The sequence below is a fragment of the Coffea eugenioides genome, chromosome 4, assembly GCF_003713205.1.
Source record: "Coffea eugenioides isolate CCC68of chromosome 4, Ceug_1.0, whole genome shotgun sequence".
NCBI lineage: Eukaryota > Viridiplantae > Streptophyta > Magnoliopsida > Gentianales > Rubiaceae > Coffea > Coffea eugenioides.
The window spans coordinates 4,846,216-4,858,634 of record NC_040038.1 but is presented as its reverse complement, the minus strand read 5'-3'; the positions used below and the strand labels follow the sequence as shown (position 1 = coordinate 4,858,634).

Here is a 12,419-nt window from a genome sequence, read left to right as displayed (position 1 = left end):
TGACAAGAATGGATCCAAAAGAAGTTTGTCCTTCAATGTTGGTTGATGCCCTTTTTTTTTTTAAATAATTGGTGCAATTATCATAGCTGAAGGATTTGCTTTTTAAAAGGAATTGATTAATCAGCAGCAAGGTTTACATCCTCAAGATCTTGAGAATTTTACTTGTGCACCAATCGTTTCTGATGAACAGAAATTTCTGCATCTATGCCTAAAAGACGTTCACATGATTTGTCCTTGTACACAACACAATGCTGGAAGATAATATCCCTAACATTTTTCCTCTCTTGTAGAAGGATATTATCAGTAGTCAGTGCACGAATTTTACAGCAAGAAAGATTATCTAGCCAGATTACTGGAAACGGGCCAAGAGAGTATTGGGCCAACTAGAGCCCATTTTCGTTTATTTCACGCAGCGAGACTTGCCGTCCTAGGGTGCTTTTGTAGGATTTAACACCGAGATCAGCCCAGCTGACTCTGGGTTGATCTTGACAGTTGATTTGACGTTCAAATGAATCATTTGAGTTTCAAATCAATAGTTGAGATCAGCCCAAGATCGGCTAGGCGATCTCGGCCGTTAAACGCTATTTGGGGTTGCAGGTTCGAATCCCTTTAAAACTAGCCCAAAAGAAAAGATTTGACTAGTGTTATTGCAAAACAGCGAAAACCAAGAGTCAGCAAGGACAAAGAAAATGCACCAACTTTCAACAGTTGCCTAATGTATAATAAATCTTTACTGGAACCAGCAAATATATTTTACACACTCTTAGCTCCTACCACAGTCTGGTAGATTATGAGGTAAACCTCAAAAAGTATCAGTCAATATGTAATCCTATGCCCAAATGATCTGTAGCATGACCACTTTAAAAGCTTGGTTGCATCATGTCAGCCAAGTCTCAACTAGTCAGAGCAAGAGAGACAAAAAGGGCAACTTGTACATCCCTGGTTCTCAACCAGCATACTGAACAATCTTCCTTTCAAGTGAGCTTTTGTCACCACCAACAACCATGTCAACCTGCTTTCCATCTTTTATAAAGTAAAATGTCGGAACACTGCTAATTTTCCAGCTTATAGCAACATCCACAGCCTCATCAATGTCAGCTTTCAGAAACACTACTTTTGGATGCTGCGAAGCCCAACTAGCATAAATAGGAGCAATGTAACGACAGGGGCCACACCATGTTGCTGTGAAATACAGAATTGCCAGCCGGCATGTCCTTGCAGCAGCATTCAACATACTCTCCAATTCCTTCGGAGAATGGATCCCAATAACTTGTCCTGTAAATCAGAGGGAAGAAAAAAGTTGACACAAATTCCAGCAAATGAATCAGGCTGTTAAATTACCAATTGAGCATCAGAGTAAAATCATAACTTGACAGGACCAATAAGTAAACTGGATAGGGACCTAAAGCAGCATATCCAAAAAATTTTGGAAAATGTGATCTATGTTATCAAGATAGAATATTGGAAGATTAGTGCTCAAAGCAAGAAACTAAACCACTTTTAGTTACAAGACAATAGATGGAACATTTATCGTGATAAAAAGTAAAGGTAAGTAGTCAATCAACAAAGCAAACAGTAACAGTTCAAGGATAGTACAAGTGACAGGGACAATTAAATCATGCATTCTGCCAATGCCAGCAGAGTGCTAGGAAAAGAAATCTTGTCTAAACAACTAATGATAACACACCTCTCTGTGCAATTAGAGTCGTACAAGACACAGAACTGCCAAGCTATGCTAGCAAACAGCTACTTATATGATGCACTGGACAAATGAGATGATTAAAGAATGACAACTTGAAAAACCAATATTTACCACCATTCAAGACATAAGCAACACCAGTTATATATTCAACCTGAAAATGGTATAGAAGGAGACATACCATCTTTCAGGACAGAAGCAGCTTCAGGATCCTGCATCCAGCAAAATGGTAACCGACCTTAAACTAGGATAAGATATATATGCATGTGTGTGTCTGTGTGTTTATATATATATGTATGTATGTATGTATATATGTATATATATAGGAAAAAGCAAGAAGGTTAAAGGTACTTCATTGCATTTATGTAAACTTTGTAATATTATGGCCTTGTAACCTGTATTTATTAATTCCACTATTCATGAAATATGTGTGCATGGAAGGAAAAAAAATCTAATGTGATATGAGAGAAACAATTGCAGAGAATAAGCTTCTATATTGCATCTAGACCCACTTCAGAGTTCAGATCTATAGCATACATACAACGACTTGACCAATTCTCATCCCATAAACTGTGTGATACATTCAACAATCATCTAATGCAGGCATAAAAAGCCTATTTTGTAGTGTAACAACTGACTCAAAGACAAAAGTCAAACTGCAGCAAGCTGACAACCTAAAAGAAACAAAATTTTGCAGAAGCTGTTTATGAGCTACTAATCAAACAGCAGGCATGACACAGAAAACAAGCTGGCACAACAGGAGGAGAATATAAACTCACCAAGGTTTTAGTTTCAGGAGGCTGTTCCACCTTCTTGCCCTTCTCATTGGAAGACTGCAGTAACAAGTCATAGCTCAAAAAAGATCATTAAGAAACTTACCAATGAAGGATTAAAACTAATCTAAAAAAAATATTTCTGTAGTGTAACATGTGACTCAAAGACAAAAGTCGAACTGCAGCAAGCTGACAGCCTAAAAGAAACAAATTTTGCAGAAGGTGTTTACGACCTACTAATCAATGAGCAGGCATGATACAGAAAACAAACTGGCACAACAGGAGGAGAATAGAAACTCACCAAGGTTTCAGTTTCAGAAGGCTCTTCCACCTTCTTGCCCTTCTCACTGGAAGGCTGCAGTAAAAGTCATAGCTCCAAAATGATCATTAAGAAACTTACAAATCAAGGATTAAAATTAATCCCAAAAAAAAATTTCAATATTAACCTGGGCTTCAGCTCGCCGCCGTCGTCTCTGACGCTGCATTTTTCTCAATTCCCTTTCTTTTCTCAAGCGGTCGTACTTTTGACGATGCTCTTCAATTTTTTGGGCGTTAGGTTCAACCTGCAATTTTAAATTAATCCATGGAAACTCACAGTAGCAGAATATGAAAGGAAAAGCAGGAGCTAAAGGCAAAGAAAAGGGGGAATCAGAAAACATGATTAGTTGAATGTAAACAACAAAAGGTCAGACTAGAACCGGCTATTGACAAGCCAATACATTACGCATCTAACTCAAAAAGATAAACCTTAATGGTATACAATCTTTTTCTAAAGTTCACAATGGAATTAAGAACAGACTAATTCCAACTAAAGTTACCGTTGACAGCACAAGCTCGAACCAGAATTCTCATGATCTACAATAAACTTGTACCGTTTCATTTCAAACCTCCAAATAAAGGACAAATTGCAACTGATGGAAAGGGAAACTAGATATGCTAAAAATGTCACCAACATTATCTCTCAAAATCAATCGGAATGGAAACATTCTTGATACCAAAGTGTCAATTATTTGTATAAACTCCTACAATAAGTAGCCTTCAAGTCCAGAATCAATAATCTCTGAATTAGTAAAAGTCATGCCAATTAAGACAGATTACATAGCAGAAGGAACAAATAACAAGCCCTGACAACACATCCCAGGGAGCATCTGAAAATCTGGTCTCGTTGTTCCCAAAAAGTACGATAACGAACACAGTCAGACAAATTTTACAAATGAAAAAAGAAACAGCGATTTCAAAAATTTTACAGGAAAATTGCTACTTACTGGCCCAATTAAGCATACAAATTTTAGCATTTGAGTCATAGCTTTCAATTCAAATTCATGTGATAGCATCTTATAACAAGTTAAAAAAGACAAACAATGAAACTGGAAATGCAAAACCCCCAAAAATTCAACAAGCAGCATGATGAAAATCTGAAAAAAAAAGGGACTAATTACCTCTTCCTAATAAGATATCAGAAAGAGCTGAAATAGACAGAATCTGAAGTGGATACAGGCTCTATTCTGGTCAAGAAAAAAGTAGGATTCAGCCGGTCACCGTTATTGATAAATAAGGAGGCAAGAAGCAAAGAAGAGAATCTAAGAGAAATGAGGTTAGGGTTCTTTACAACATGTGAGCTATTTAATGATAACCTGGCACCATCATTCAAAAGATCAACGGTGGGGATAAAATTCAGTCTGCCAGAAAATAAATAGGTACTTAATCTAAAACATATTTTCATGGAAAATTTATGAGGTTTCTAAACAAACATATGTCTATCAGTTGCAATTTGGGCTTCAGTTATTCCATGAAGGTGCAAGTGGACCAATCTTAACTCAAACTCGATTACAAGGAGATTTACATAAAGCCTAGAACTCAGGCCCAAATGTTGTTGTAGGGCTTGACATGGTAAGAGATCTATGAATGGCATCTATCTCTATGGAAAGAAGCAAACCATAAGTGGAGCAGCTTGATACATCCAAATCGCACTTCTAATGCATCGTATGTCTTTTTGTAAAAGGTGAAATACATCGACATCCAAAGGTATGAAGCATTTCCGAGTAAGACAAGATAATTACCTTTTTAAGCTCAATATTAATCTCCTCATCATAGTCTAACTTTGATGCCATTCGCAGATCACTTGCAGCCTCCTCCCATAAACCCAACATAGCCCTTGCTATTCCTCGTTCTTTATAACCTTTGGCTGAATCAGGGTTGATCTGAGGAATTTAGTCAGAACATTAGTCGAGTCTTTAATTACTAAATATATCTCCCCAAACTTAATAATGATCACAATAATGTTCAACTCAAATATCAACTCCACTTCAATGCCAAAGATATATATTAAAATCTAGTGGAATACCTGTAACGCTGCATTAGCATCATGGATTGCAGCATTTGGCTTCTTCAGCTTAGCAAAAACACTAGCTGAAACATGTATAATGGCATTTCCGGTCAATATCAAAATCATATGTCAACAATACCTAAAAGATACTACAAGGACTTGAGGTGATTTACATGCATGAGAATTACCTCTAGTAGCATATAATATTGCTGAAATTGGATTCAGCAAAATAGCTTCAGTTAGGTGATCTATGGCTTCATTCAGCTTACCTACAAGGAAAATAGTTACTATGGTAAATAATGCATAACAGTTTTAGTAAGAAACGTGTTTCAAGGTAGCAATAGCAAAGAAACAGACCCTTAGCAATTGCATCTATAGCATTTGCCTTGTATTCTTGGGCTGCATCTCGACTTTCCTCAGTTACTTCGATTGAGGGATCTCCCATCTGTTACAAAAACAGAATAATATCTCCAATAACAGAATACATTGGAAAGATTAATGACTACAACGTATATCAACTCAGGTAAGTGCTTCCGCCCAACACCTTCTGTGAAGGATCGTTATCAGGCTGCACAACATCAGCATCATCCAATTCAACATCAGACTCAACAATGTCTTCATCTGAATTTTCTGCACTTGATGAATGTTTCTTGGAATCACAATGCTCTCCAGAATCTAAAATGTCCTCCCGATCTGTCTCCTATACAGCATTCTCCATTGTCAATGCAAAAAGAAAATGCATACAAAATCTGAATAGATCCAACTATGGCAACAAGGGATTCATATAAAACTACGTAATAAATCATAAAGAATATACATTTAGTTAAGCTAGAACTCATGCAATGCTATTCATGGATTTATACGATGTCAAGTCTACAAAGCTACGTTCAGTTGGAATGTAACTTAATTTCCATCCATAGTCCACATTTTACATGTAGGAAACTTTTTCTAAATTGCGCAACACGGCCAACCCAAATATTGGAGGTATTAAATAATTTAGTCTCTCAAGACTTCCGTCTCCAATTTTGCATACGACGTTCCACAAATGCATTCATCCTCCAAGAACATGCTAGTAAAATAAACCAATTAAATAGAGCCTCGTACAAACTAGTACGAAATGGTTCACTATAAATGACCAAATTCTGCATTCTAGCAAATGATGTAAGATATATAAAACCAAAATGACACTTTCCCATATACTAAATTCTCAGGACTCTTATAGCAGTTTCATTCTGTCGACATTATCCCATAGTAAAATTGCACACGCCAACTTTTACTGTGTCAACCAAAATTCATGCACTTTTATAACGCATATGAACAATTTCACAAAAAATTAAGTGACTGACATTTGAGCAAGTAAACAAGCAAAACTACTGATATTAAAAAGGCTTACTGATTTAGCGGGAGGCGAAACACGGGCACCAAGGCTATACAAAAATAATAAATAAATAAATCAAAAGATCAAATTTTTCTACATAAATTAACCCCACCAGAGATTGAAACCCAAAACCCCAATACAAATGTTATAGAAAAAAAATGAACTTGATCAATTAGAACACTAGTAATTCAGTTAAACATGGTATATCGAGCACAAAATCTTTACCTCTGGAGATAATTTTTGAAGAAGGCAAGAGAAGGGTTGTGTAAAATTGAAGGGTTGGCTTTACATTGTTCAATGAATAGCTTTAATTCTTGGAGGTTTTCAGCTGCTTCCATTACTGAGAACAATGGTCTCCTCGTTTTCTCGTCCGCGTCCAACTTCGTCAGCACCAAAGACTCCTAAAACCACAAGTTCACCCGAGGCGTGTGCTTTTTGTTAAGATGACGCAATTTAAGCAGTTTCTGGAATTTTGTGGTAAATTTACTAACCTTCCCAAATAATTAATAAATGTTTGGCACCCCAAGGAAATTTTTTTTTTTTCTTGTACTTAAGTAACTTAACACTTCTTTTTTTTTTTTTTTGGGACGCGTACCTGACTACTAAGCCAAGATAAAAGGGGTTCCTTGGTAACTTTGTGTACGTTTGAAACAGTAAATTATAAGCATTGTAAGATGATAATAACACCAGTAGAGTTTTGTAATCGTCTTCGTCTACATTTAGCACTAAATATTCTAAATTCTATAAGTATTGGTAGCTGATAATATTAGAATTTTTTTAATGAAGTGTTCAGCTTGGGAAAGTTGCAAGCGACTTCTCTTCTTTCTTTCTTTTTTGGTTTAATTTGTGAACTAAGGTTTGAGCACCTTTTTCCCATCACTACTCATCCTTTGATTCTATCCTTCGATTTTATTTTGCTTCCCATGTTCATATATAGTCGACCTTGTTGCTTATATTTAAAAACCAACTTACAATTGCATTTTTTATGAGTTTCTACGAAGGAACGGAGAGGACAAAGCTGAATTGAGAATTCAGAAGAAAAAACAAGAACATTAACTGGGGTGGTTGTACAGGAGAGAATTCAATTCAACATATGGTCTTTCTTCTTGCCTAAATGCCAGGGCGTCTAGCAAATGCCAGGGCGTCTAGCAACTTTGAAAGGCTTCTTCTTTCCCGGTTAAATTTAATTCCATTCAAACTAAGACTTAAGCTGCTTCAATGGACAACCTCATTCTTTTTATTTCTATCCAGCTCATCTTCAAAGAAATGAGCAATTTCTGCTTGCAGTCTTCCATAATCCATTAGAATAATTTTCTGCTTGTAATCTTCAAAGAAACGAGCATTTTCTGCTTGTAGTCTTCCTTCCATAATCCTCCACTACAATAAGGTGCTACAAAGCGCACGAAACACTACTATTCAACCAAGGACGGGGCAGGGCTTCCAACCTCAAGTTCCAAGACATGAATACAACAGTAGGCTTCTCGAGAGTGCAAAATCATACTAATGTAGTACTATACTACTATATATTACAGTGTGGCTATCAATGAACATTAATTGGTTTGAACATGGTCAAATGAAAAAGGCCCTATTACAACGTAATACAATACTATTACCTAAAATCACATCTAACCTGCCACAAAAGAAAAAAAGCCAAAAGAATACAACATAAATACTTGTATTATTGTCCAAAACTACATTTCCTTGAGCTTATGCTTCCATTTTTTTTTCCCCACTTTTGGCCATCTTACATCGGATCTTCCCACTCTTCCACGCAAAGCTAGTTGATGGCCGGGAGAGGACAAGAGCCAGAAGAGTTGACAGAGATGCTTCTGCCACCAGATGCAGGGCTGCCACATTCTTCAGATGGCTTGTTGGCATATGGTGATGCGCTCAATGACCTGGGGCACACAAAATATGTTAATTGAGATGCAAGAATCCAGCTTTCTAATCCACGTTTTGCTTTTACCAATTCTACACACAGCCATATCCATATTCAATTGGTTACCCAATCTTGCTCAAGTACTTCTATCTGTATTAACTTAATCATTTTTATCCACCAAATAACTTAATGATTTTTATCCACCAATCTTGCTCAAGTATCTCTATCTGTATTAACTTAATGATTTTTATCCACCAAATAACCCAAGGAAAATCAATAATTACCTTTCCTTGCGCTTCTCCAAGAATCTAGCCAATGATGCCTTGCGAAACTGAGGCACAGCAGCTGCAAAAATGGACATTTGCAATGTATTATGAACAAGTTCGCAGCATAGGATTTACACAAGAATTACAAAGATATATTTAATGGCACATGAAGTCCACAAAAATGCAAGAGAATATACCTGATGCAATTAGGGGAGCAGGGGCAGATCCTAATGGACTGGCATTTTTGGAAGGCTCCCCTTTACTAGGTGTTGCTAGGGTCCCAATTGTTCTCATTGCAGTTGCATCGTTCGGTATGACAGACCTTCCCGGAGTATGGCAGGTTATAGAAATGGGGCTTGAAATACATAGTTTTGCATTATTTGACTGGTTCACAGCAAAGCTCTCAACAATGGATGGCCTAACCATGGGTGCCTGAACTGGAGATATAGGAACTGCAGGTACTGCAGCGACAGTCGGGACTGGGGGAGAAGGCACTGGAGGTGCATTTCCAGCTAATAACATTATAGCTTGAGCCTATATCCAAATACATGTTGAGATGTTAATAACCAAACTAACACCAAAAGCATCAATTAACGGATAAAGGTAACAACTTTAACCTTTTCAGGAGAAATGTCATCATATACACATACTGAACCGGCATAGAATATGGTCAACTGAGCTGGAGCTCCTGAGGTCTTAGAAGTGCTCCTGCAGAACAAAGCAGATCAGACTTTACGTTTCCGTCAACATTCGTAAGATACAATTACTACCTCAGAAATGCTAAATGTCAGTTAATATACCGTAACTCGGTGGTGCCCACTAGCGGACTCACAGAATTAACAACTGGAATCGAACTTGGTGCTGGAAGAGGTTGAGGGGTTGTAGATCCAATCAGAATCTGTCCAGCAGGAGAAGTAAAGGACTGATGAACAGGGGCGGGCATAGTTACTGAAACCGCTTGTTTTGTTTGCGTGGTAAGTGGGATTCCTCTAGCTTCATGAGGACGATGAACTGAAAGTGCATCAAAAGGTTTTGAAGGATAGGTGGTCACAGTATAGTGGGTTCCCCCTTGCTTATCAAGAACCATCATATTTTTCTGAAAAATCAATCAAAAAGCAGAATAGGCATTTGAGAAAAGCAGATATTCAAGTATCATGTGTTTAACACAAAGCTTCGAACTTAAATGTATCTGTATTATCAAAGCTTTGAACTTAAATGGATTTGTACTTATGAAGACTACAAGGGGTGCCTATTTGGACTATACAGTTTTTTGAAAGTTCAAAAGAAGATTTGGCAAAAGAAAACAAAGATAACCTGCACAACGGATGAATAAGGTTTCTGACTGGAGTCAACAGCCTCTGTAGTGGTTATTGTCACTAATCCAGTTGTTGCCAGAGCCTCAAAGCCAGTTTTAGGCTTATCATCTTTTGCACCTGCACCTGCACCTTCGAAAGAGAAAAACTGAGGGTTGGCAGAAGCCTTGTTCGAGAATGACCACTGCATCGTTGAACCTCTCAATGGAGCTGCAGATTTGAAACACAAGAAAAATCATTACCAACTTAGTCTTCGTTAGAAATGCTAAGTAATATACCTATTACTTAAAAGTAAAAATAAAGAATCTTCATACGGATTATTAGGTGTAAAATTACCTAATAAGCAACTACTAAGCAGTATATTTGGTGAAGTAAAAGTTCAGAGAAACAAACAGAAGAGAAGCCAAGCCTCCTCAACTATGACTCAAAGTAACCTATATAATCTTTCATTACCACTTTTATATTTGTATTCTTCAAGTGTTCAAATAAAGAACTCAAAGTGCTCGATGAGTGCAGCTGTAAAGGGGAGATGAACATGTTCATCAACATATAAAATATGAATAGCTAGGCATCTCATGCGCATTATAATAAACAATTGTTATACCCATCAAGGCATATTAACTATTAAGTAAAGAATATGGAAACCCTTCTGGTCAAAACAACTTAAGATATTGCAATTAAACGTTTCGGGGTTTACAATCTGATTATTTTATTAAAGGCGTCATTATTAAAAAAATAAACATCTTTTTCGGTAGGAGAACAGAAGCACGATTGTTTAATATATATGTAGACGACTTACTTGGAAGGCACAACTTCTTGCAATATAATAACATACAACATTAATCAAAGGTCTCATGAGGTGCATGTTAGCTAATGTACAATTTAACTAACACAAGAAACAAGAAAGGAAATAAAATATTCCAAAGGAAACTGTGCTAAAGTAAACCAAGTGGAAAAGATGAAGACTAAAGAAAACAACCAGAAATCTCCACCTTTCCACAACTACACTGGTAACTACAACAAATAAAAATTCACTCTTTATTCTCCATTTGAATTTTCTTAATAAACGTGAACCACCCCACCATCAGGTTGCAATTTATTGAACCTCAATAAAACAGGAGTGTTAGTAACAGCTTAGAATAACAGTCAACAGTGAAAACATATTCCCGTAGCCAAACCCTTTGACAACTGAGAAATCTGTAACTAAAAATACAGGCAAGAATCAAAGGAAATCTTGAAAACCCATGTATTATTTTGGTTTCTTCATTTAAATGTCCCCTCGACTTTGCTCAAAGTTGGTTTCTTTACAACAAATTTAGACAAAAGAACCTTTTTTTTTCAATAAGGCTTCTTATGTTCCTTTGTCCAAACCAAGCTGTCAGCTAAAAAACTGCAAATTTATATGATAAAGGATATAAAAGAGAAGTATAAAAAGTTCACATAGCCTACCTGAATCTGTGGTTTCCTCAGGAACTTCTGTCTTCACCGTCGCAGTCTTCAAGCCCATGAAATCTCTCTCCATTCTTTAAATCAACAGAATCTAGGAAAAAATATTCCCTTTGGGTGAGAAGATGAGAGAATTAATCTGGGATCCTTTGTTTTTTTGGCTCTTTTGGCTGCTAAGGGAATGGTTTTTGTTGTTTGCTGTCTATGGTGGAGAAGGGAGGAAATGAAAAATGAGGGAAACAAAATGAAGTCGAGATTGTGATTTGAATGTGAAAAATGAAATGATTCCAGATCAAATCTAAGCCGTTCAATCTTTATGATTAAGCTTTTGAGTCAGCGATTTGTCTGATAGTTCCCTCTCCGTGGACCGGCTATAGCCTGTTATAGATAGGTAGGCCCCATGGACGTGGTTTCGTCCTTACTCTTTATAGTATACTTTGATGGAAACTTGAAAGGAGAAATTACTGACTGAATAGTGAAAGTCAACGTTTGTGTTTCGTTGACGATGGCCATACAAATTTGCAAAGCTCAGACTTGGACTCAAACAAATAAGGCTAAAATTTAAATCTTACTGTTACATATTCAGATTAGTAATTTCCGATAATTCAAACTTTTATATGGGAATTGTAAATATTTCTACTTGTCGAGGAATAGTGACAAATCGATAGGCTTAACTGGAAGAATCCGATGGAAGAATTTTGTGTTATATATAATAATCTTTTTCATCTATAGCCCGAATCGAATATGTAATTATTGAAATGGTATGACTTTAATTTTCAAGTGAGAGGCCTACTTTCACATAATTTAAAAATCTAATATTTGATAGAAAATCATACTATATTAGCTAACATACTTAAAATTATGGAAACTGATATAATAACGATTTTTTTAATAATTTTTCACCCCTCTCCACACCATTCCCACATTTTAACCAATTTTTATATTTGGTTTCAATTTTTTAAAAAACTATTAACAAATGTTTCTGGACCTCTATTAAAAACATTTTAACAAATGTTTTTAGAAACATTTTAACTTGCCAACTCTATTATAAATTAAAAAACATATTTACGCTATCTTCTGATTGAATTAATGAATTTTACGAACACCCATTCTATTTATATTAAAATAGCTATCATGAAAAAATTTCGAATAGCAAAAGAAGGGAGGACCAAATAAATCGTTCAACATGAATAGTAAAAGAATTAGTAATCACAATTTTACAAAATCATACACGTTTCGGATTCCAAAATTACTAAGACCATCAACGTCACGCTATCTCTTTATCATGAACTGTACACGAGAAACGGTAAAACTGGAAAAAGAAAAAGGAAAAAGAGAA

The 12,419-nt window shown here is 36.2% G+C and overlaps 2 protein-coding genes across 2 annotated transcripts; both read right to left on the bottom strand.

The window, feature by feature from the left end:
* Positions 1-623: 623 nt before the first annotated feature.
* Positions 624-6,673, bottom strand: LOC113769546 (TPR repeat-containing thioredoxin TDX). Its single transcript, XM_027314023.1, has 12 exons — positions 6,402-6,673; positions 6,192-6,225; positions 5,343-5,498; positions 5,156-5,243; positions 4,987-5,067; positions 4,817-4,881; positions 4,533-4,673; positions 2,919-3,035; positions 2,774-2,827; positions 2,479-2,532; positions 1,881-1,911; positions 624-1,275 (listed from the first exon to the last, which is right to left on the bottom strand). The coding sequence occupies exons 1-12, from the start codon at positions 6,512-6,514 to the stop codon at positions 947-949; spliced, it is 1,263 nt and encodes a 420-aa protein (XP_027169824.1). The 5' UTR covers positions 6,515-6,673; the 3' UTR covers positions 624-946.
* An 829-nt stretch (positions 6,674-7,502) lies between these two features.
* LOC113768147 (protein TIFY 6B) lies at positions 7,503-11,320 on the bottom strand. Its single transcript, XM_027312395.1, has 7 exons — positions 11,084-11,320; positions 9,636-9,844; positions 9,122-9,417; positions 8,939-9,029; positions 8,519-8,855; positions 8,340-8,400; positions 7,503-8,074 (listed from the first exon to the last, which is right to left on the bottom strand). The coding sequence occupies exons 1-7, from the start codon at positions 11,154-11,156 to the stop codon at positions 7,954-7,956; spliced, it is 1,188 nt and encodes a 395-aa protein (XP_027168196.1). The 5' UTR covers positions 11,157-11,320; the 3' UTR covers positions 7,503-7,953.
* Positions 11,321-12,419: the final 1,099 nt, after the last annotated feature.